The sequence below is a fragment of the Zootoca vivipara genome, chromosome 15 (genome assembly GCF_963506605.1).
Source record: "Zootoca vivipara chromosome 15, rZooViv1.1, whole genome shotgun sequence".
Taxonomy (NCBI): Eukaryota; Metazoa; Chordata; class Lepidosauria; order Squamata; family Lacertidae; genus Zootoca; species Zootoca vivipara.
The window spans coordinates 8,046,874-8,071,981 of record NC_083290.1 but is presented as its reverse complement, the minus strand read 5'-3'; the positions used below and the strand labels follow the sequence as shown (position 1 = coordinate 8,071,981).

The following is a 25,108-nucleotide window of genomic DNA, read 5'->3' as shown; positions in this document are numbered from 1 at the left end:
TCCTTCCTCCCCTTCTTTCGTTTTTTGAGATGTTGCATATCAAATTGATAATTGCATATGTGTACACACACACACACACACACAAACACACTTCAGAATAATTGCCTCTTCCCCTCCTTTCCCCTGTGTTCTCTCTCCCCCCCTCCCCTGTGACACTAAATGCTTGGCCCCATATTAAATCAAACATTGGCGTGCAAAAGGCCCCCTGACAGGCCTGCAAATGCTTTAGTTACAAGGCTGCTTCAGCCAGTTCTTATTTGTAAATGACAATTTTCTACAGCAAAATATATGCTTGGACTTCAATTGTAGAGCCGTGGATTGCAGCCAGGAGAGGAATAATTGAATTTTAATGCTGCTCGGTTTTAGGGTGATTTTATTTAAAATAGAGTGAATTAAGTCACTGAAAGATAGTTAGGCTTGCAGTTTGGGGAAAGGGGGTGAACATTTGAAATTGGACTGGTGTTTAATTTGTTCCATGTTCTGCCTGGGGTTCTTTGGGGAGGCATGGGTTGTGTATGGCAATATTGAAAATCTAAGAAGGCTTTTGATCATGGCTAGATCCCAACATGTAATTCTGTCCCTTGTTGTCCCAATTCGGTATTATTATTTTTCAGATATTAGGGGTAGATGCAGTGTTAGGACTGTGAGAATGTCCTGGGGCTTGATGCTTGCTGGAAGTCTTTCCCATCAATCTCAGGTGCACAGAGCCTGGCTCTGGCACTGGTTTTTGAAAGGTTCTCTGCACATGCACAGAGGCACCAACTATGTTCACACATAGCACTAGAGCAGGCATGTCAAACCTGCGGCCCTCCAGATGTTTTGGCCTACAACTCCCATGATCCCTAGCTAGCAGGACCAGTGGTTGGGGAAGATGGGAATTGTAGTCCAAAACATCTGGAGGGCCGCAGGTTTGACATGCCTGCACTAGAGCAATGTTTGGCGCTCCATGGAATTGGGCTCACATGCTCTGCCTTCCCCTCTCTTCCATGCAACTCAAGGAAAACTTAGGGTGGGGTAGGGGGAATGAATCCTTGCTTCCAATAAGCTCTGATAATAGTATCAATGCACACCCCTTCTATCCAAGCAGGGCATCTTTGGTCCCATGGCTGCTGATGCACTTGTACAGCTGGTGGATTTTCTGCTTCCTGTCCTCCACCAACTCCCTTCCTCCAACCTCTGGTTGTCCTTCAAGCTCTGTGGAGGAAGGAGGGCATAGTCATTAAAGGGAAAGTGGTCTCTTGCATCTCCCCCTGTGTGTGTGCTTGTGCTTTGGTGGGGGGAAATGAGCCTCCAGTTCTCTCCTCTCATGCCAGAAGATCTCATGCCACAGCCTCCAGCTCCTCCTTCCATCACCAGGTCAGGATCGTATATTGTGGTACTGACTGCTGCAACTTTTGTTCTTTGTGAAATGGTTTGCACCCTGGCTTCTTGTCTTTACTTGTATGTGCCTAGAGCTTACAACTTCCTTTTAGTAAGCCACTGTCTTCCAGGCCATCTTGGTATGTCAGCAGCTTTTTGATAAATACACACTCTTTCCTTTCCTTAGCTCTGTTTGGGATTTTCTTTCTCTCTTTTTGGCTGCTGCACTGGAGGGGAATATGATTATGGGGACTCCCAAGAATATATAGGGGGCCATATGGAGTTTAACTGAAGTTGTTAGCTCAGTAACTAGGGCTGACATCTGATTTAAAAAATAGTCATTTAATCAAATTATTTTAATCAATTTAAATCTGCATAAATCTGCATTAAGCTGTCTCAAGTAGGAGGGAAAAATGTTTTTAGATTGTGCATATATATTCCACAGTACGTGCCATCCTAAGAGAGGCATTCCCTCCTCGGTGAGATGGAATGAGGAATCCCTCTTCTAAGATGGTACCTGCCATTCACAGCTTTAATTAGTATTAGTTAAATTAATGAACTTTTAAAAAGTTGTCACCCAATTTTATTAGGGATGCCTTTTTAGTCTGTTAAATGGGGTTTTGTTTGATTAATTCTAACCAATTAGTTAAAGGTTGCAGCCCTGTTCTTTCTGCCTCTTATTGAACACTATCAGTTTGTTCTGCAAGGTCAGAATTTGCCTGGAATCTTAACTGGCTTTTTGGTGTACTTGGGTGTGTGTCCATCATTGGAAAGTAAAGTTGCCAAGTATGACAGGTACAGTACATTTTCAGCACTTTTCACTTTAAAATATACATAAGAAGGGCCCAATTTGTAGAAAAATCGAGCTCATAAATATCCCTATGCATGGTTGCTTGTGGAAAGTAAAGGTTGGCTCCAGATAGGCAGGAAAAAACTGTAAAAAGTATTATGCCCCCTTCATTGAGACCATTGAAATGCTCCTAGTGGGAACTATATAATACATGCTTCCTTCCTTCTTATTTTCCTGGGCTGGTAAACTTTGTAGACTTAATTGCAAGTTTGGTTTACCGGTAATTGGAATTTGTTGAAAACTGCATGCATGTCTTCTCTATATAATGTTATGTGAAAATTTAACTGGAGTATCAGAGTTGTGCCTTAGAGTAGATGTGGAGCCAGAATGCCAGGCCAAGTTATCCAGGAAAGGCTTTTATTACCCAGACAAGTTCTAGCCTAAACAGGAAGTCTTTAGAATCCTTGATGTTGAGGAGAGCCAGTGGACACTTGGAGTGTTAGGAGTCAAACCCATTCTTGGGGATTTGTCAGTGCCCAGTGTCCATATTATAGCCTTGGAGGCTCATCCCACCACAGAGCCATGGGTTCTTGATTCTAGGCCTTCCCACTGCTGAGATTGGGCATGCCTCCCAATTGGACATAGAGAGTGGGGCTTCAGATCTTTGCGTACCCAGTTCACGGCTACCCTCAGTTCTTGGTTTTCCTTGCAGTCTGTTTCCTGTGCTGACAGGAGAACCAGTCTACAAATTGCCATTCTTTTTAGATTTAAATCAGAATACATTTCTAATATTATGATAAAAGCAAAATGCATGGGTAGGTTCAAGAAAAACAGAAGAAATCTTTGGACCTGTTGATGCAGGCAATAATCCTGGGACAGCAACCTTTTGGCCCATCACTGGGTTTTTGGAGCCAAGGACAAAGGGTAGTGTAGTTTCCTCCCAGAAAGTTGAAGGTAGTGAATCAGAACCAGCATTGCTTGTGGTATGCACCTCACCCAGCTATTTCAAATAAGCTTACAAAAGTTTAGGAACAACAACAATAACAACAACAACTTGCTATCTGTGGTTCCCTGCTGGTAGGCCAGGCTAAGAAAAACATTGCCTTCTAGCATGCAGATTGGCATTGGAGAGTTGAAGTGATCCCTCCTTCCCTCATGATCTAGCTTTGTATTCCTTCCTCTGTGGACAACCAAGTAGGCTGGTGGAGGACGAATGGAGACATCTGTCCATCCTCCACCATCACATGCAGTGCTTTACATTCATAGGTGATGGAAGCACGTTGAACCTTCTTGTGGGGGGGTCAGAGCTCACCCAGACCTCCATGCTCTGGTTCCTTGCAAATTTGTCAGGGTGTGACTGTGGTATGACTCGTTGTCCCTTACCTGAAAGCTCTTGTGTTCAGCACTGGGGTGCTGGGGTTACAGCGTGTGTGTATTCTCCTTGTCCTGTAAACCCTTTTCTGACTCCTGAAGTGAAGAGCATCCTCAGCTCAGCTAGGGAAAGTTTGTGAGCTTCTGTCGCAGCTAATGTCTTCTAGCAGCACTGTTTGCAGCCAAGGCGTAATTTTCCCCTTGTTACTTCTCCTCTTGAATGCCTCCCACTCTGAGCTGCCTAAGCCACACACAACACGATCTCACTAAAATTAGTTTTTAATTGATCCTCAGAGTAACAGAATGCTCCCGCGTGCAGCGTAAGTCACAACACATTTGCTGCTGTGGCCAAAAGGCACTCCGAGTTGTTTTGGACACCTGTTAAGATTTTTTAAGGCAAATCTTTTGTGATCTCGGGTGAAGTCTTTATTGTTCTTTCCAACCTGCTCTATTCTTTCCCTCCTGCCTCGACAAACTTGGAAGCTCTTTGTGGTCTGTGCACAGTCATGCGTGTGGCTTCTGCAGAGCGGCATTTTGGAAGCGGCGGAGGCTTCAAAGAGCCATGCAGCAGCCCCTGTCCTCAGCCTGTGTGCCTTGAGGGCCCTCCCCTTGGTTCTCTTTTGACCACTGTCTGAACAACATGATGAGGAACTGTCTTTAGAAGTTTTTCCTCTCCTCACAAATATTCTTCAGAAAATAATTTACTGGTACCTCAGTTTTAATCCATTTTCGTCTCCTGTATGTAGTCCCTTCAGCATTCAAAAAAAGGTGAGAGAGTGTTGGGATTAGAGAGTTGTATCCAAATATATTCTACTTTGAATAGGCCCAAGTTAGTCATGTCCATTAATTTCAGTGGGTTTAATCTTAGCAGGACCAACACTGGAGACAACTTGGAGAGTTTCCCCTCAAAATTTATGTTTTACCTTAGCTTAATGCAGGCATCCCCAAACTGTGGCCCTCCAGATGTTTTGGCCTACAACTCCCATGATCCCTAGCTAACAGGACCAGTAGTCAGGGATGGTGGGAATTGTAGTCCAAAACATCTGGAGGGCCAAAGTTTGGGGATACCTGGCTTAATGGACCTTATCCATTGTGTAAGTAACTATACAGGCTTCTCTCTCTCTCTCTCCCTCTCCCTCTTCTCCCAGTGTTAGAAACTGAGATATGAAAGCTAGGAGCTAAATGGCACCTTAAACCTAGGTTATGGGCGCAACAACGGAATGTCTAGGTGTGCTTTTTTATAGCAAGAATACAAAGCTGAAAATGAATGAACTGCAGCTAAAATATGACGTTCATTTTTCACGTGCTCTAGTCCTTCCCCTTCCCAACTCCCTAATATTCTTAAGAGGGTCTCTTCTTCAGTCTACAAAGAGTAGCTGGAAGTGGGGAGGCAAAAAAGGTCCTCCTTTCCCTCCACTCTGCAGTTTTAATCTGAAATCTTAGGCGCAGTACTGTGCCCAGAGCTCGGAAACTGCTTGCACTGATTAAATTCCCTGTTGCAAAATGTGCTTAGAACAATGGGAGTTTCAAACACTGTATATCCCTCTTGTGGTTTTCAAAAGCTGCTAAAAGTATGTCTGCCCACCCATGTCCATCTTACAGGCAGTGCTCTGGGTCCCCTCTGTTGGCTAGCATTTGTGCAGCACTTTGAATATACTGAATACTTTTGACAGGGCTTTCTGCCATTTTTGGATGTCTGAGTATAAAACATGTGCAACAAGGAGAATATTCATTATTGTACCTGTCATCTCTTACCTGTAGTCTGATATGGCATTGTGCATTTTACGACCTCGTTCGCACTTCATTCTACTGCATGTATGGACCAGCCCATTGTCAGAATTAGTAATGTGTAGCAGTCAAGAGTACTGACGGACTGAGTTCAAATTCTTGCTCAGCCAAGAAGCTCACTGGCCATCTGCTAATGTGCTTCATAGTTGTTGTAGTAATAAAAAAAAGTGGGCACTCATGCTGATAATTCCCAGGCTGTGCGCTGGAGCACACCAATGTGACATGAGAAGGTTTGAAGTGCATGTTGAAAAATTAAACCGTGGCTCCTGTATGGGGCAAACTGTGGTCAAGTCCAGATGTTTTGGGACTGCAGCTCCCATCACCCCTGACTATTGACTATCCTGTCCCAGGAACATCTAAAGGCCACAGGCCCCCATCCCTACCATATCAGATGTGCCTGTTGTCCTGTATCCCGTTTTTGAGCAGGGAAGCCTGTGTCGCATTGCTCTTTTCATTCCTTCAGAGTCACACCTGTACTACAGCTGACATTTCTAAGAGATTCTTAGAAGGATATGCTGGGAGACAGAGTGAATGGTTATATCCAGCATTCTTTTTTTCCCTTTTTCCTTTCTAAAAGTAGGCCTGGCTGTTATTACTCTGGGAGTGGATTTGAGAAACTGAATTTGTAGCTTAATAATTGTCATGAGCGGCCTCTGGGACCTTTTAGGCCAAAAGATGGGATTTAAATGTTTTAAATTCAAAAATATATTTATCAAGAGAGGTGTTCCTTCAGGTTTTAATCCAGGGAGGGGAAACCTGTTCCAGGTATTTAAAATTGATGAGGCACCCATCCTGAGCAACTTGGGGAGCAGTTGGTACACAAGTGTTGATTTGTTTTCAAGTTATGAAAATTGTTGGAGGCGGCCGATGTGTTTGTGTGGTGGGGAGGGGGACTTCTTTTGAGGCAGCAGCCACGCTACAGGAACTGTTCGAAACTTGGCAGCAACTTATTTTTGGTTTTGGTTTTTATATGGAGGTGAGGTAGTGGGGGTGAGGGAGCTTTCTCAAAATGAAAATGCTTATTAAAAGAAAATACCCAGTGGGCACTGGGGTTGGTGGCTGCCTAAACCCAGCCATCAAAGCAGTCTTAACCAAACAGCAGTACTTCATATAATTGAATTGAACGTACATTCCTTTTCATGGGGAAAGAGATTTATCCTTAACTGGATTAGAGGGATAGCATCTGAAAGCTATGTCTATGACATGCATTGTATTTTTGTTTTTCTTTAATAATCTGGGGTAATGCTGTTTTTTTCTTTTTTCTTTCTAATTTCTTACAGATGGTCACGAGAACAAAGAAAATATTTGTAGGTGGATTATCAGCTAATACAGTAGTGGAAGATGTAAAGCAATACTTCGAGCAGTTTGGCAAGGTAAGTTCCAGCATGGGTCAACATAATTTACAATCGGAATTTATTTGTGAAAAACATGAAGGTTTTTTTCTAATGATGGTCAATTTTGTGTTAGCAGTGACATAAGTCAACAAATGGTGCTTTCAGTATGTTGCCAAAGAGCCTCATGCTGTTGGAGAAGTGGTGATCTTTGTGTATTTCTGCAAGCCATCAAACTAGCATGCTGTTCAGCACTACAGTGATTCCACATCAGGCATGATGATGCACTCTTTTATCTTGTGTAATGTAAGATGTGGAGGATAGGTTTTTGGGTTTTTTCATAGTAAAGTGTGTGTGTGTAAAACAGTGAATGAATGAATGAATTCGTTTTAAAATGGTCAGTTTAAAATGAATTCATTTTAATCTGCTTTCATTTTGAACTGTTCAGAGAAGGGCTGTGGCATGTCACTGCCATAGCACACATGTTGGAGAAGCTTTTGTGAGATGACTGCAGAGTTTGTTTCCCTTTTCTGTAGGGGCGTGTGTCATGGGGGGGGAGCAGTGGACATCTAGTCTAATATATGGTCCCATGACAGGCAGTAGAGGTCTTTTTGTGAAAAGGCTATATCCCATCCCCCCAAATGTGGCTAGTCTGGTTTCATCTGCAGGCTTTAAACGAGTGGACCATAAGAGTTGATTGGGTAGCAGGTCACATCTGTGGGCAGGACAGCATGTATAGGATGCGCTGCCAAAGAGAAACGCTCACTCCTCTCTGCTCTCCTTTTCCATAAGCTGTATTCCATATATTGATGTCAGCATGTTTTTCTTTGTTCTTAAAAGTGGAGGCAATGAAGTAGATTGGAGGCAAGAGAAGTGGACAGCATGGTGACACTTGCATATGGGGAAGTTCTGAACTAAATAATAGCGTGGAGAACTTGACACGGGGATGCTAGTTTTGGTGCCAGGCTTGTGAGCCGGATAATTTATAGTTGTTCAGTCCAGTGGTAGTCTATTCCTCAGACCTTCAAACTGGTACACAAGCAGGAGGCTTCATGTGATGCAGTGCAGTCTTGTGGCGCTCTGAGCCTGTCCAGCTTGGGTAAATGTTGAGTGCATGGCCATGCACATAACTTACAGTTGCTTGTAATTGCAAATTATATTTGTGGTATACTTGCCTTTATATTTAGGCATACACACATACATCTTAGCAACCTGGTGTTGGATAAGCTGATCCTCAGAGAAATCAAACATTTCTTACGTTCTATTGATGTTATCCAACAGACCTCAGTTCAACCGAAAGGTCCATGTAGGTTATGCTGTGATTCTTTATTTTCAGTCCTGCAACAGCAGCTGTTGATAGAAGGATATGGAAGTATCTGGAAGCCAGATCAATTTCAACATCTTTGACTAAACAAAAGGTCTGAGGGTGGAGATGGGGTCAATTCTTTTGCATGTCTGCAGCTCTCATTCATTTTAATCATAGGTGGCCTTGCCACATTTGCTGGAGATGGTGTATTTTGGGTGCTGATAGATCTGAGCCATGGGATGAAGTTCTCTTGTGCAAGCCTTGTGAAGTATCAACTAGCATTATTTTCCACAGCTTATTTGGATAACTAGTGACAGAATGTGCTCCACGTTAATGAGTGGTAAGGGGGTGCTATTATATTTTGCAGGCCAGCTCTGATTCCCGTGGGGTCTGTTAAAGAGAACGAAAGATTCCCCACTATTTTGAATATTTATTTTGGGTGTGAGTATGTGAGCTTGGTGCTGTACAAATTACACCAAAGATGTCCCTGCCCCCAGAGGGCTTTTAGGCTGCACTTGTGCAGCTGTCATCCATCTCGGTGAAGTTTTACACGGGCAAGTTCCAGAAATTGTATCCTGTATTCTTAGGGTAGCCTTTGAATGCCTTGTTTTGTGTACACCTTCCTTTCATGGTGAGGGAACTTCTAAATAGTTATTTTGCTGGATTGATAGTTGTTTTGCAAAACCATTCATTTTATTTTTCAATGATAATCTTCGATTCCGGCAGGATGATGTTTACAGCCCGCTGAGCCCTTTATTAAAGGATTATGGCAGCGTTTGAATGTTTCTTCCCTAGTTATTGTCAAATCTGCCAAACTCCTCCATCTAGTTTTGAAGTTAATAACAGTTTTGCCGCATGCATGTTTCCCTGTTTCTCGCATGCACCCTTGAGGAATCATTTTTGTTTTGCCATCTGGTGCCTTCATGCTGAGTCTGAAAAATAGACAACCAGGCTGAGATCATCCAAGCGTTTTAGTGGGTTTTGGTGCCTATTTGAGATTTCTCTCTGTTAGTCTCTTATAAGGCCCCTTTTCTTTTAAACCATGCCCACCTTTAAACAACAACAACAACAACAACAACAACAACAACAACAACAACAACAACAACACTTGTTTTGTATTGCTATCCTAATAGCTGAGTACATCCCATATCAGCTGACCTTTTTGAAAATACCAGTTTTCAATGCTTTGTTTATAAGAAAAAGAAAGGCCGTCACCTGATTACTAATATCTCAGGCTATATATCTTATGAGTTTTTAATTTATCTGGGTTGATTTATTCTGGATATTCTTTGCCTTTCATAGATGAACACGTGTTATAGCAGGCATCATATTAGAAGAGACATCCCTCCTGTGAGAGAGAAAGGAGAATATATCTTTTCAGATGTGTTTGCCACCTGCCATTTTTAGAAGTAGTTTTGTAAAATGTTTTAAAATGGGAAGCATCTTTCCAATTGACAAAAATTGCTTTACACTGATTAGCCATACTGATTGGTCAGTTTCATGTAGCTGCCCTAATAAATCCCAAGCACTGCTGTGTGTGAAATTCTCCCTCCCTGTGGAGCATCCAAAAGTTCACAATTTCACCTTTATTTTAGAACTTTCCCTTTATTATATGCAAAGATTGTTATTCACAGTATGTATAGAGAAAGGGCTACTCGGCTATTATCATCATCCCCTAAAGGCTTCCCCCCTCACCACCAAAAAAAAAAAGCAACCAAACGAAGGGGAATGAAATGGAATATGAATACAAACGATATTTGAATATAAGGAGAGTATACCTACTGATTTACTGAATCCCTCTCAGAGGTTGAGAGTTGTTTCAAATGCTAGTCCTACTCAGACGATATTGGACTTGACTAACAGGTCCATTAGAGGGACCCAGGTAGCGCTGTGGGCTAAACCACTGAGCCTAGGGCTTGTTGATCAGAAGGTCGGCGGTTCGAATCCCTGTGAGCTCCCGTTGCTTGGTCCCAGCTCCTGCCAACCTAGCAATTCGAAAGCACATCAAAATGCAAGTAGATAAATATAGCGGGAAGGTAAACGGCGTTTCCATGTGCTGCTCTGGTTTGCCAGAAGCGGCTTTGTCATGCTGGCCACATGGCCTGGAAGCTATACGCCGGCTCCCTCGGCCAATAATGCGAGATGAGCGCGCAACCCCAGAGTCAGTCACAACAGGACCTAATGGTCAGGGGTCCCTTTACCTTTAACAGGTCCATTAATTTCATTCAGTGTAGTCTGAGTAAAACTTAATTGGATACAATCCTCAGTCCACAGCTCCATTATGTACTGGTATAAGTAAGTCTTGCTGAAATGAGCTGGATTGTGACCTTCGAGTTGGGACCTCTTTAGACATTCTCTTTTTATTGACTTGGAATGCCATATCTCTGGCCTAAGATCTTCGTCGTCGTCATCATCATCATTATTTGCTTTTGCCATTTGGGAGAGAAACTGACATGAAACTGAAATGCAGCTCACCTTCCATGTTGATAAAGTACCTGGAGTAACTGGATTGCTCATTTTATTTGAGAGCTGCGGTTTCAGATACAGCATGGGTATAGCCTCTATTGTGCAAGGAATCTATGGGAAGACCCTGGATAAAACTGAGAATCTCTGATTTTACTCTGACTTCCCCGCTTTTACCTCTATATGTCAACTAGAATACACAGAAGCACTTAAAATTTGCATATATCCGTGTGTGTGTGTGTGTGTGTGTGTGTGTATGTGTATGTGTGTGTGTGTGTAATATATTGCAATAAAAAAGTTGCCAGCCTCTCCAAACTTGATTAAAGCTTACACTTAAAACATCCTAAGACCTTTAAAAGCTGTAAGCTGCTGCTAATAAAAGGAATTGCTATTTTTCCTCACCCCACCCCTTTGTAGGTACCACTTGCTTTCCAGAAGTCCTGTGAAAGTAACCCAGTCCTTATTTTTGGAGACTTGCAATTTATACTTTATATGGTGAGCTGTGTAATTAGTTGGGAAGACTTATGCTTAGTCACTGGTTTATCCTAATCGGCTTTGGCTTTTCCCAACAACAAAGTGAGCTTATTTTGCTAAGCTGAAACAACTCTGCTCCCTTTGTTCCTGTCTTTTTATTGTCTCATTCCTTTCATTCTGTTTTACTGCCAAAAGTTTTGTTTCATTAGGCTTACGAGTCATTTCCAATCCAGTGGGCTGCTACAATCAGGCCTTTATATACCTCAGCTGCCCTGTTTCCCATGTCCTCCTGGGTTTGTGTCAAGATGCAGCCCTTCTTTGTGAAATGTTAACTCTTTTTTTTTTTTGCTTCTAAGCTACTTTTCACCTTACAAGTACTTGGAAGTTGCTGATCTCAAGCACTGGGATGCTATACCCGAATATTTAGGTCATACATGCCATTTTGGGCAGACAAAGGTTAAGCCACTGCACATTAGGAATGCTAAAAGTAGCTGGAGTTTCAGGGCTGTTTAATTTTTTGTTTGTTGCTCCAGTCATGCAGAATCTTATTGGAGAAGGGCTGTGTTCAGCTTTTGCAGCTGCAGTCTTCTGAATTGCAAGGTGTACAATATTATTTTTCACCATGTGTAAGCAAGATGGTGGGAATGTAAAAAGTGTGTTGTAGCTGCCTGAACTTTTCTGATCTGTGTCTCAGAAGTAGTGATGCATGTGTCAAGCCAACTTAGTACATCAATGCACTTTTTTCTGTTCTCTCTGTGTAATGGTAAAAGTAGTAATAAAATAAAATAAAATAAAATACCTGTGTTACATTATCTCTTTTAAAAGATCAAGGATGTTTTAAGACTCAATAAAAGACTCCTTAAGCATTTGTTCTTATTCTTGGACTTCAGGCATCTCTTGAAAAGTAGCCAGGCAAGGCATCTTAAGTTTGCTATGTGCCTGCCTTAAAAAAATAAAAAATAAAAATCCTCAAGTGGACAAGGCTTTCCAGTGTCTCTTTCCCCCCTCCCCCTTCCTATCCCAAAGTGAGAGATTGAAGGTGGGATGAAATTTAGCACCCAGTTAAATTGTTTAAAGTCTTGAGCAAAGGGTGCTTGGCCAGCAGTGCCTCAGTGTTAATTCATTATGACTACATTCCTTCACTTGCATTTTGGTAATATACCCCCATTTTATCATCACAGCACTATTGGGCTGGGTGATTTGCCCAAAATGAGCTTCATGATCAAGTAGTAGGGAATTTGAACAGAAGCCTCTTCAGTCATTTTGATACACTCTCTGCCACATAGGCTCCGTTTTTCTGTGCCCCTGGGCTGCTTGAAAAACTATTGCTTGTTTGCTGGTGTAGAGCAGATCTACCTCTGTCCTCCTGACCTTAAATAATGGTAGTTGAGTAGAATGTCCCTTTTGGAGGCAGATCTTTCTTCTTACTGGGTGCAAAGAAGCATGGGATAGCCACTCATTTTCTTTTCGGAGAGGAATGGCAGTGGTTTGCTTCCTACTGAAGTCTCTACAGGTGAGGCGAATGCAGGAAGAGACTGTTGCTGTTAGGAGAAGTAGGTGTCTGATCACATCCGCAGATAAGGCAGGAAAGGATGGATGGATGGATTGCACTTATATCTCACTTTTCCTCTAAGGAGCTCAGACTGGTGTGTATAGTTTTCCTCTTCCCCATTTTTATCTTCACAACAGCCAGGTGAGATAGGTTAGGCTGAGAATGAGTCACTGGCCCACATGGCTGAGTGGGAATTTGAACCCTGGTCTCTCAGATCCTAGTCCAACACACTAACCAGTGCATCATACTGCCTCTCTAAACTTTGTCTCTTTAGGTCCTTCCTCAGTGCTTTGAATCTTAAACAGAAAAGAAACAAAGGATTAAACTTGCTGTTGCTTTAGGTGTGCCTGAGCATAGCTTGGGTTTTATGTTGCAAGAATAGTAGAGTGAATGCCAAAGTGTGCTGTAATCTCCAAAGAAAATAAAGATGTACTAGCCTGTTGTTAATGTTTTTAATACATCACACATTTGGATACAAAGCAAGGAGCCAGCAATGGCCTGTTTAACCCAGCGAATGTGCTTGTGTGTTTTCAAATTGTATATATGCTGCAATCTGCAAGAATCCCTGGTGTTGAGGAATGTCCCAAAAGAGTGATAGAAGTCACACTATTAGTTGCTTTTTTCAAGTCCTTCTCTTTTGACAGCTGTGGAAATATCACCCCATCCAGACAGGAGATCTCTGCCTCTTTTGGCATGGATGTCTGGGTGTGAACAAGTTAATGATCCATTGGAGTATTAAACACTCCAAGGTTTATTTTTCCCTGAGGCCCCATGGGCCTCTGAAGATGTCATGATAATAGGATTGTTAGCATGAGAAAAGGCAGCATTCTCTCCATGGGTTCATTTTAGAGGAATTTGGCAGTGCAACCTCCTAACCTTGGCTTCAGCCTGATGCCAGTTGGTGAGAAGGGTTGTGATCCTTCTAGAAGTGAAGGGTTATTTATTCTAGCATGGGCAGGCAGATAGACTGGCACATTTCCTCTGCTACACATTGAAATGTAGATTTTTTTTTTAGTCAGTAGGGTACACTGAAGCTTTTTTTTTTAAAAAAATGTTCCTCTATTCAGAAATCTTTGTCAAAAATTTGACTACTCGTTAGCCTGTTACAATTTTCAGTGCTGCATTTCAAGACACTATATTTGTAAATTAGTTGCATTCAGAGTAATAGAAGGTCAGGTCTTGACTTAATCTGAATATGTAATAATCAGAGTACCCAAAAGATTTTAATATGTATTGGAGAAAATATGTTGGTGCATTTTTGCATGGCTGTTGCTAATCTCCACTGTGCCTACAGAAGCCGGCTGGAGACAAAAACTTGCATCTCATTTTATTGTCCTACTTTGACTCTGGGTGTATATTGTCCAGTTAACTTAGAAAAGAAACCCACTTTGAAACAAAATTATGCCAGTCAACTTTAGAAGGCAATATTTACATACGTATTACCTTTAAGGAATGGGTTTTAACCATTTCTGCCATCACCTCCCTTGTCCTCCTCTGGTGGATCTTTCTTACCAGTATGAGAGGCATTTTGGGATTTGGGAACATAACCAGAGATGTGCCCAAGAGTGGCAGTAGGATCATGGTGGGTGAATCCAGTCTATTTTGAAGCTTAGACAGAATCAAGGGAGCTTCCTTATGCCAGTAGGTCAGATGAGACGATGTGGCACTCCTTAACCCTGTAAAAAAGCTTCGTGGCAACTAGGAGTCCTGTTCATTTTGGCTCCAGGCTACCTTTGCCATGCTTAGCTCTGAAATTCACATGAGCCAGATGGGGCAAAAGTGAATTTGCATGGTGCTGTAAAATGTCCAGAGGCTGAGATTCCTCCTTGTCAATCGGAACTCCAGAGTTGAAGGCACTAAAATAAAATCTGATACATCCTGCTTTAAACTTTTTCAAGAAATAAGACTTTTTTTAAGGGCAAGAGAGGAAGGAAGACTCTTGTCAAATAATGCATTGTGTTGGATAATGACACAAAACATTGTTGTCACCGTACCAAAAAAATGTTAACATCCTGAGTAAAGTGCTTGTTACTGTTTTTTTCTTTTTTTTTAAGCAGACCATTTTGGGGGTCTGAATACTCAGAAGAGCTGGGAAGCATTTAGAATATCCCTGAGAGATGAGTGTTCCTTGGCTGTAAGGAGAGGGGTGTGGATAAAAAGCACTGTACTGCGGGAAATGGGTATAATGACACTTTTTCCTACATGCAAGCAAATGGCCGTAAATCGGTCACTTATGACCTGTTCAAGTGCCTTTATATATACAGTCAATGCTATTGTCTAAGGCTAGAAGGCTTTTAGGCAATTGCAAACATTATCTCCTCTCTTGTGGACCCAGGATGTAGTGCATCAACCACATGGCTCCATTTGGGGGACCAGCCAGTCTCTCTGGCAGATTTCATTCCCCTTTTGAGCATTTGTTGTATTTTTATGTCTCTGTCTCTTCAGTGGCTTTATGATAAGATGGTTAGGGGATGTGTCACAGCAGCACACACCACCCCCATGAGGGTTTGTAAGAGAAAAGCCATGCCTAGCTAACTCTGAAGTCTTGGTCACTGGGTTTCCTTCCACAAATCTGTCAGAACAAGAAAGGCACCAACAGCCAAGAAAACGTGAGCTGTGATGCAAGCCTTTCCTCCCTTTTATCTGAGTATGCCTAGAGATTTAACATTTCTCAGTGGGATGTGAGAGAGGCACCCAGCACATGCACAGTACATATAGACCTACAGAAAAATAGTGGGTTTGCCAAAGTTGCCACAAAATTTAGCTAAATAGAGGTGGCAGGGGGAGGAGAGATGACTTTCGGCTAGCAGAGCAGATGCTCTGTAACTGAGCATGTGCAGAGAGGAGCAGCAGCAACCTCCACTTGCCTCTCTTTCTGGGCAGTAGTGAGAGGTTGGAGAGAGAATGGCCAGTGTGAACAGTGGCAAGTACGGGGGGCCCACAGGTAAGGGGGGGTACACAAACCCCCCATCCCAATTCTGGAACTCCACACTGCTACTACCTGTGCTAATAATCATGACAGAAATGCACAGATACCTATAAATTGCATGCTTTAAAAAAACATGATTAATTGTATGCTGATAGGATCGTTCATATGAAAATGGAGACAAGGATAAAGTAGCTCAAATAGAAAACCGATCAGGGTAGTCTAAAGAGAAGGTGGATTAGCTTTCTCTTAATCTGAAACAAGTCTGCAATGCACACAGTCATGCTGGAGTGTTCCAGTCAGTGCATGTGGCCTTTCCTGAAGTTGCATTTGCGCTTAATAGCAGTTAACGGCGCCGGTAGATTCAAATTACTTTTGGACATGTCTCTTTTGGTTTTTGAAAGAGGGGTTTGTTCGGGAGGTGGTGTTTTGGCATATAGTGGTACCTCTGGTTACAGACGCTTCAGGTTACAGACTCCGCTAACCCAGAAATAGTACCTCGGGTTAAGAACTTTTACCTCAGGATGAGAACAGAAATCGTGCGACAGCAGAAGACCCCATTAGCTAAAGTGGTACTGTACCTCAGGTTAAGAACAGTTTAAGTTCTTAACCCAAGGTACCACTGTATTTTATAGGCCTAAAATTCACATATCCTTTCCCCTGAAGGTGTGGATGTATTAACATTTCTCTCCTAACTCCATGCTGAAAGAGAGGCAGGCAAGAAATGTTTGGGTTCGTATAGTGTAGTGAGGTATAAGGAGAATGTGCCCCCCCCCAGATGCTGCTGGACTATAACTCACAGATGATAACACCTGGACCTATTTCTGTCTGGTTTCAGGACTGGTTATGGCCCTGAAATGGTTTTGGTTGCCCTGCTTGACATTTTTGTTGACTTTCCCATGTCCTTTTATCCATTGACCACCCTCTTCTTTGGGAGCGGCTTCGGGAAGTAGATGGCAAGTCCTGCATGCTAGATTTTACATCTGTTTGAAGCTGCGGGGAGCGATCCTCATGAGTTTTAGAATAAAATGGGACACCAGGTTCTGTCTCTCTGTTCCATCCAGGAGAAGTGCTGGAGTTGGATGTGGGCCAATAAATAGAAGCAGAATCCTGATAAGACAGGGATGTCACAGGTCCTGAGTGCTCTTGACTGAGAATTGACAAAGAGCTTGGGAGATGGCCGGTTCTGCACAGGGTTGCGGTCCCCAGGAGGAGCAAGTCTGTAGTCTGGGCTACTCATGGATCCAACGTTATTACTGGAGGCTCTGGTGTATTTAGTGGCTAGGAGTGCCTTTTTCCAGCTCTGGCCACTTTTAGTTTGGCCACTATGCTCCATGCACTCCTAGCTCCTGTATTGGATTATTGCAATGCATTCTCAGTGGGGCTGCACTTGAAAACAACAGAGAAGCATCAACTGATCAAAAATGCAGCAGCCAGATTACTGGCTGAGATTTCATTTAGAACTCATATAACCCTCATTTTAAGCAGTTGCACTGGTATGTTGTGTGAAGAAATACTGCCTTTTGTCTTTTCTGCAGCTACTACTATCAGTCAGTTTGTATTCCTTTGGGTTCCCCGATGCATGTTTACTCTCAGTCAGGGAAAGGGCTAAGCATAATTTTCTGCACCTACTTTCCCTTAAATTCCCTCCCCTACAAGGTACATTGCCTTGAAATAAAACAGTTTTGGGGTATGGTTACGGCATACTAATATTTAGCTTTTTAGGGAAGCTAAATGTGCTCTTCATACAAAACAACATGACAGTTTTGTTGCTGTGCATTTTCCACCCAGATCTAGGACGTGGTAGTAGCCTGTTTGATGATGAACCAGGCTGTTTCAGAGTTCAAACTACACTGTGAAAATGGCTGGCTCCAATATCTCTGTATGCCATATACTGGAGTATATCTAAATGGAATTGTGTTGGCATCTTCAGATAACTGATTGAAGATCCTAGAGGTTTAGCCTGAAAGTCGCTTACCTTGTGCTTATTTAAAGTATGGCGCATTGTCTTGTTTTCACAAGCTGAAGATTTGCAATAGGTTATTTTACAGTCTTGCTTGATGCCTGAAAGAAATGTTCCACAGGTGAAACAATAAGAGAAGCGAAAAATCTATTCCCGCTAGCAGGGCTTTGATTTCAAAGCTGCACTAGCACAGTGAAGATCATGATTTTGTGTCAAACATGATGTTTATTTCAAAATAGACCTTGTAAGCCCCTTGATCTTGGGATGAGCTGAAGCTGATGGGGTTGTATTCCCTGCCAGAGGCGAACACTTAATTTTTTCAACAGCATGCAGTGGAATCAGCTTAAGGGTTAAGTATTCTTTCCTTTTTTATTTTTCAAGTTACAGTACCAAATGTAAAGTACCAAATGTAAAGTAAAAAGGGACATGTGCCCTTTGCTATTGACTGTCTTGTTATTAATTGCTGATAAGATCACAGTGGGCATGATTCACCAGTAACTTCTTCTAGGGAGGTCACTGGAATTTTTTTCTCAGGCAAAATGTGAAGCAAATTTCGAGGGTCCTCATTGGGTGAAACATCTGCAGAAGTTCAGAGGGCATGGGGTTGGGATTGCATACTCCAGGCATCCCCAAACTTTGGCCCTCCAGATGTTTTGGACTACAGTTCCCATCGTCCCTGACCCACTAGTCTTGTTAGCTAGGGATCATGGGAGTTGTAGGCCAAAACATCTGGAGGGCCACAGTTTGGGGGTGCCTGGCATACTCCAAACACTTGTGATATTTCATTGTAATATTGGCTGTGTAATTAGTACACACAGAACAACATAAGCTACAGAAGTCAGGTTTTACCATCTATGTTATGACTAAAATCCACTTTAAAGAGTAAATTTAGGTAATTTGGAGCTTCCACCTCTGTCTGGATAACACCTGAGAAATATTAATTCTTTCAGCTTCCCTAGATAAGCCTAGAGTTCTTGGGTTCAAGTGGGAGGAGATATTGCCTCCCAAGACTGAACCCTATTGAATCTTATTTAAAAAATAGGAAGGCTAAGCAGAATACTTTGAACAATTGGAAAGTACATACTGAATTTTCTTCATAAATACACTCTTTCCCCATTGTACAGAGGGTCAACTACTGCCTTGTTTTCCAGAATGGACTCCCCAAAAAGGGCAGTGAAAACTTAAGTCCTCCACCCTCCACAGCAGGTGCCTGTCGTCCATCTGAAGATAGTTGCCAACATCTGGTGCAATTGCCTCTCCAAAAGCCGTAACAAGGGGGCCTGCAGTTCAAATGCAGAGAGCGCACCGCCTCCTTAATGATAACAAGCTGTTGGCTTCCCCTCGGAGATGAATTCATCTCACAGATGTTTGCTTAGTTTTGGCAATCTTATCACTTGTAGCTTTGGTGATTATGCTCAACTGGAGACTATTACTATAAAAGAATAGTTTGAACTTTTTTTGTTGTGTTGTTTGCTTCCGAAATATAATTTATATCAAAAACAGTAATGTTGATCCCATTAGCCAAGTACCCTTTAAGACATCTGCAGGCCAGTAGCTTCTCGACAGTAAGCCCTGGTGAATGTCTTTCATCCATGCTGACATTTTTAATGTTCCCTCTTCAGCAATTCTGTGGTTTCAACCCTTTGTTTAACACTACTTTCTAAGCAATTACTTCCAGCTCCTCCTGTGAGTGATCCTTATGACCCATGGTTATATATGTGTATGTTTTGCAACCTGTGAATCACAAAGGATGCTTTGGCATCATCCTTAGGACAAGAAGGCTATTTGTGATGTTGGTAATGGTTATAAAGAACACACACAGCTCTCTTAACATCAGAAGTTGCTTTGTTTTTTTTATATCGTTTGAAAACAGAGATAGCAATTTGGTGCCACCTAATAGGCCCTGTTCAGTAATCTTGCAACGCTTCACTTTTGAATCTTGCTTTTCAGGGCTCCCCCTCCCACACTCTCTCCCCCCCCCCATTTCAATGCAGGCTTTTTGTTCAAGTGCCTGGGTTTTAACTCTAGTAAACAGGACCTATTTTGGGAAGCTTGTTTATGGGCCTCGGGTGACTCAGATGCGGCTGAAGAATGTGTCACTGATGGCCGAGGTCACCATACATGTAATTTCTTGGCCCATAAATAGATATTGATCCAAAGAGCTGGTGACACCATTTTTGCATTGTAGTACATTAGGGAGGGAGAACTGCAGGCCATGGGCATGTCCTCCGTTGCCCTTCATGTTTCTGCCTGGCCCCTCGCAAACCCCCCAAAGCCTCAATCAATTTGTTGTGGTGCCATCCGTGCTGTCAGCTGCAGGAAGAGGTGTTTTATTTATTTATTTTAAAATACTTTATGCATTGCCCTTCAACCTACTCGATTTCAAGATGATTTACAAGGGTATTATGGCATGACAATTCAACAAGGCACATCACAAACAATACTATCAGTGGATAATATAACAATATCAGCCAGCCAAATCTCAATAAAAATGTGCTGTTGTTTTGCCTGGTACCTAAAGATTAACAATGTAGGTGCCCCACAGACTTCCTTGGGGAGGATATTAATTAACTTAGGTGCCCTGGTTGAAACTGTCCTCTCCGACATTGAAACCTGTCTTCTATTGGATGAGAGGCATACATGGAGAAAGGCTGTCAGTCATTATGAAGAAGAGCAAAATAGCATCTATATGTTTAGATGAAATACATTTGTGTGTGCACAAGGCTTTGGTGCTTCACATTATATCGCTAATCCTTAGAACAATCCTGGATTGCAAAGCCTTTGCTATTGCAGTATTAAAAATGGTGGGCTTCGCCTGAGAGAGAATGGCTCGCTGAAGACAGAACAGCAAGTAACAATACTCCTGTGAGATTGGGGACTCAGGACCTCATCTTTTAACCACTACTACACTAAGGTAAGTGGGAAAAATTATGATGTCATTTCAGTGGAGAACGTGAGTTTTTTCCTGAGTAGAGTTGGTTTAATTGGGGAGGCTGGTGCACCTCCTTTAGCTTGCAGCATTATAATTATGGAGACGGGCTAAATGTTAATGCCCATCATAAAGAATGTGCTGCTCTGAATGTCTGTTACTGATAATTATTTCTGATGAATAAACCAAAAGGACAAGTATGTGCGAAGTTCATATTGCAGCTTTCAGGTTTTATTATATGCTTCTCCTGAAGGGGCAATCATTGTGGTGCACCAGCTGGTTGTTTCTGTGGCCCGACACTCCCAGGAGATAGTTGATGATAATGCAAACTTGAACTAGCAGAAGTGCCAATGTGTTTGTGGGTATATTTATAGATACATTGTTTATCAGGTGAAGTAACCCTCCGCAAGGGGAAGGGGGGGGCTTAGCAGCTCTGCACAGAGGCATGAGCTCCTGGAAGGCAACCAACATCCTTTGTGCTTTCCCATTAACACAGCGGAGTGTTGAGCTCCAGGTGTTGCCCTGCTCAATTCTGCTTAAAAGTGAGCAAAGCAGGGACAAGTATGCATGCTGAAAGCAGAAAGGATCTACAGTGGTACCTCTACTTACGAATTTAATGCGTTCCGAATGCACATTCGTAAGTCGAAAAAAATGGTAAGCCGAATCCCATAGGAATGCATTGGGAGAAAAAAATCGTAAGTAGAAGTAACCCTATCTAAAAATTCGTAAGTAGGAAAAATCCTATCTAAACTGCATCCAAGATGGCGGACGGAGCTCCATTCATAAGTAGAAACATTCGTAAGTAGAGTTATTCGTAAGTAGAGGTACCACTGTTTTGGCTACCAGGATCTGCTGGTGAGAAGACTTTTGCCTGTAGGGTTAAATGATATGTGCAATGTGGCATTTGGGAGCTTCTGTTTTTGTATGAGCCGTGCAAAGCCCCTTTTCTTAGGGTGGCAGGTCATAGTTCCTTTGAACCCTCCCTGTTTCCTTTCCTTTCACATGTGAACTCTCTTCCCCAACACACACACACACACGGGTCCATCATTGCCCCCCAAACACTAGTATTTTCAGTGTGAGTACTCATAAAACCTGCACCTGCCATCTTTGAAAAAGAATTCTCCCTCCTCTCACTGGAGGGAATGCCTCTTCTTAGACAAGGCCTTCTGTAACACCTGCTTGCTGGCAGCATTTTTTATTTATATACAGATATAATTCATAGAGTTAATTAGCAGAGTAAAATTCATTACAAATTTATCAGCCGAGCTCCCTTTAATCAGGTGACAGCCCTATTCAAAAACCGGGTTTTAGAGCATTCTGAGCCAGGATTATTTGTGCTCTGACATGACATCAGATAGAAGGGGTTGGAAGGGATTTACATTCAACAGTACTGAGCACAGCCCTATGGCGTGGTCACTTAACCCTTTGTGGCATCGTATTTTCAGTGGGCCATGCTGTTTGTGGTCCGATAGCTCCACCCTACCTACTGTGTGAAAATAACTAGATGGTGGTGTTTTGGATCTATAATTTTAACAAAGCCATCGTTACTTACACCAGTCTTTAAGAGTTGCTTATGGGTTCAGTTGTTTTCTATTCCAAATAGCCAAAATAATAATAATAATAATAATTCTTCAGAATATATGGGGGAAGGAAGGTTGACTGCTGGCATTTGTGAACTGCTCTGAGATCTACAGGTGAAGGGTGGCATACAAATTTAATAATAATAATAAAAATCTATGCAGCTAAACAATTTCCTTACTACCTCAGAGCAAGCAACTCTGTTGCTTGTTGCCAAGATTTTCCAGATCAGGTCCTCTGGTGCTTTTAGGGGGAGACACATTGATGCAGTGTTTGAGAGAACAAGTCCCATAGATGTGATCATAGGTTTGTATAATTTATGTATTTATTTATGTTGGCAATTATGTACCCTACTTTTTATGCTAACGGCAAACTCAGGATGGTATACAGCATATAAATGTGGGGGGGGGGAGTACAGTTTTGAAAAGAGCAGCAAGTTATGCACTGTAGCTGTGAGAAAGCACAATAAAATACACCAGGAACAGGGAAAAGAAAAGGGGGAGGCATTGTCTAGGGTGTGTGTGTCCGATTAAAGAACGTTCACCAAAATAAAATGCTCTTAAGAGCCTTCTTAAAAAGGGTAGATAAACCTGATTTTTATGCTGTCACATAATTTAGGCAGCACAATAATAAACCCTTTTATCCCCATCTGCATCTTGGCTGGGGGTGGGGTGGGGTATAAGGAGGAAAGAGACCAAGAAGGACCCAAAACTGAGTGAAGATGTTGAACAGGAAAGAGACTATTCCCCATAATTGGTTGTGGTGTTTTAGAGCATTCAAATAAGTCACTTCTCCCACGCACACAAGGATATGTCAGCCATTTGTCTAGATCTAACTTTTAATTTGTGCTAAAGTGTGTGATTTTTGTGTGTGTGTGTGTTCTTGCCCATCTCCACTTAAAACCAATGACAGCTAATTTTTGTCTGGCATAATCACATGTACCGGTATGTACTAAGTAGAACAGTATTAATGAAATAGTATCTTTACTTAATTTATGTATGGCTGGAACATGGATTCTGCAATTTGGGCAGGATAGGTTTACTGTATATTGCTTTGCTTTGTTTTTGTGATAAAGAACTTTGCAGACAGAAAATTACTCACTGTTAAATTTTTCAGGTTTTAACCAAAGATGTGTCTTAGGAGATCTAGTATATATGTTCTTTCTTCTATTTGCATCTTATTATGGATTACTGCTGCGTGCACTTGGCAGACCCACTTTAACTCCAGCGTCACATTTGCCCATTTATTTCTCTCTGCCGTTTAAGAAACCTTTTCCACGTAGGGCAAGTGATCTAATAATAGGCCATACTGTGGGAGTATTTGGCTGCCAGCAGTTCATAAAATCTGGATTCGTTTACTCCAATGGGTCTCCACTGGCCCCTCCTTGGCTCCCGAGGAGCTGATTGTGTCAGAGGAAGAAAAAAAAGGCAGCGAGAGATTAAATGCACCATGATTGTAGATGCAAAGTGAATCAACACAAACTAGGCAGTCACTTATTTTTATTATTTTGGTTTGGTTTCTGACGCTCTGGAATTTGACCTTGTCTTTTAATGCTGTGAGTTCCTGACTATCAGTCACGCCTGAGACATTGTCAGGCTGAGCCGCTCCTTTCTGAGGAAGAGCGTTCCCACCGCTGATGTGACCTTGTGCCACTTGTGCTGAAGGTTGTGCATTCCCCAGGATGCTGGTGGTCTTTCCACACAGGGAATTTCAAGGGGAGGGCATTAAGGCTCACATTGATTCTTTTAAGTGCTCTTTCATTCATCTCTTTTTACCTTTCCTGTGGCTCAGCTATTATTAGGAGGCTCTTGTTTTTGTTTCCATTGGTTAAGTATAGTGAAACCATCCCTACTGCTTTAATCTGAAATATATGAGTGGCAGTGAGAGGTGATATAATTGCTTTTGCTCTCATTAATGTTCTAAATTTTCTCTCGTGCTCATGTGTTCTTGTAATCTCCAAAGAGTAAAAATTAACCTTTCCATTTCTCCCAGAAACCTTAGAATTCTTCTGCCAAGAGAATAGTCTGTCACACCAGTAACAGTTCCAATGAAAATTTGTCTTCCTGCTGTTTTCTTTTTCTTTTTTTCTAAATTATTCTAAGAGCAGCCTGTGTTTCTCAGCTGTGACACCTAAACTTCTCCTCGCTTTGACCCTGTGCATTTCCCCTGATTGCAGGAGAGGAATAGGGAATCGGCTCTCTTGAACACTGGTCCTTCCTAATTAGTACGGTAAATGTGGTGGTTATTTGGCTGCAACAGGTGTCTTTGACATAAGGCTCCAGCAAGTTCCAGCTGTATTAAACTTCTTGCTTCAAGCAACTGCTGTTGAATGTGAGAGCTGCACAGAAGTAGTACTGATCTGCTCACTACCTGACCTCACCAGTGCATTGTTCTCATTAAGAGGCTCCCTAATTATGGTCCTGGACCAATGCAACCTAAGTTCATACGGCAGCATTTGCAAAGCATTTACAAGGCTGTATGACTACAAGCCGTACGTGGGGTTTTGTATCTGAAATTGTCCAGCCAGCTCTGGAGCAGTCTTTCCATTTGATCCTGCTGAATATATAAAATGGCTTCAAGTCTCAGGAGTGTACTGAGATTTACTTAACATCAAAAACGAGATTTGCTCTAGTAAGCATGAAGACTGCCTGTTAGCACATCTTGCTTTTGTTCTGTTTCCTTGTGACTTTTTGGCTTACCAGATAGTTTATTTTGTTATAACTTTAACTAACTAACTAACTAACTAAAAAGATTAATTGTAATATACAGTGGTACCTCTACTTACGAATTTAATGCGTTCCGAACGCACATTCGTAAGTTGAAAAAAATTGTAAGTCGAATCCCATAGGAATGCATTAGGAGAAAAAATTCGTAAGTAGAAGCAACCCTATCTAAAAATTCGCAAGTGGAAAGAATCCTATCTAAACCGCATCCAAGATGGCGGATAGAGCTCCATTCATAAGTAGAAACATTCGTAAGTCGAGTTATTCGTAAGTAGAGGCACCACTGTATATATATTGGCTTTTCTTGCACCATACTGCTCATGGAGTTCCCAAGCCGCCTTCCCATCCTAGCACTGACCAGATCCAGACCTGTTTAGCTTCAGAATTTTTTCTGCATCATGTGCCTTTAGCCCCAGGCGAGAAATATGGTTATGGAAAACAGATGTATGTCGAATAACCACTTTAAATGATGTACCAGCTTTTAGTTTCATTGATAGGCAGCTCTCCATACCTTTTTAATCAAGTGAGTTTAAATCTGCTCTAGGGATGGACAAA

General features: G+C 42.1%; 1 protein-coding gene across 14 annotated transcripts in view; it reads left to right on the top strand.

Moving 5' to 3' along the window:
* Positions 1-25,108, top strand: part of MSI2 (musashi RNA binding protein 2) — a 410,355-nt gene that overhangs the window by 116,705 nt on the left and 268,542 nt on the right. For all 14 annotated transcript variants that reach the window (XM_035139782.2, XM_035139780.2, XM_035139777.2 and 11 more), the window contains one exon: positions 6,589-6,681. In XM_035139782.2, the coding sequence (XP_034995673.1) occupies positions 6,589-6,681 (93 nt within the window). The remainder of the gene's footprint in view (positions 1-6,588; positions 6,682-25,108) is intronic.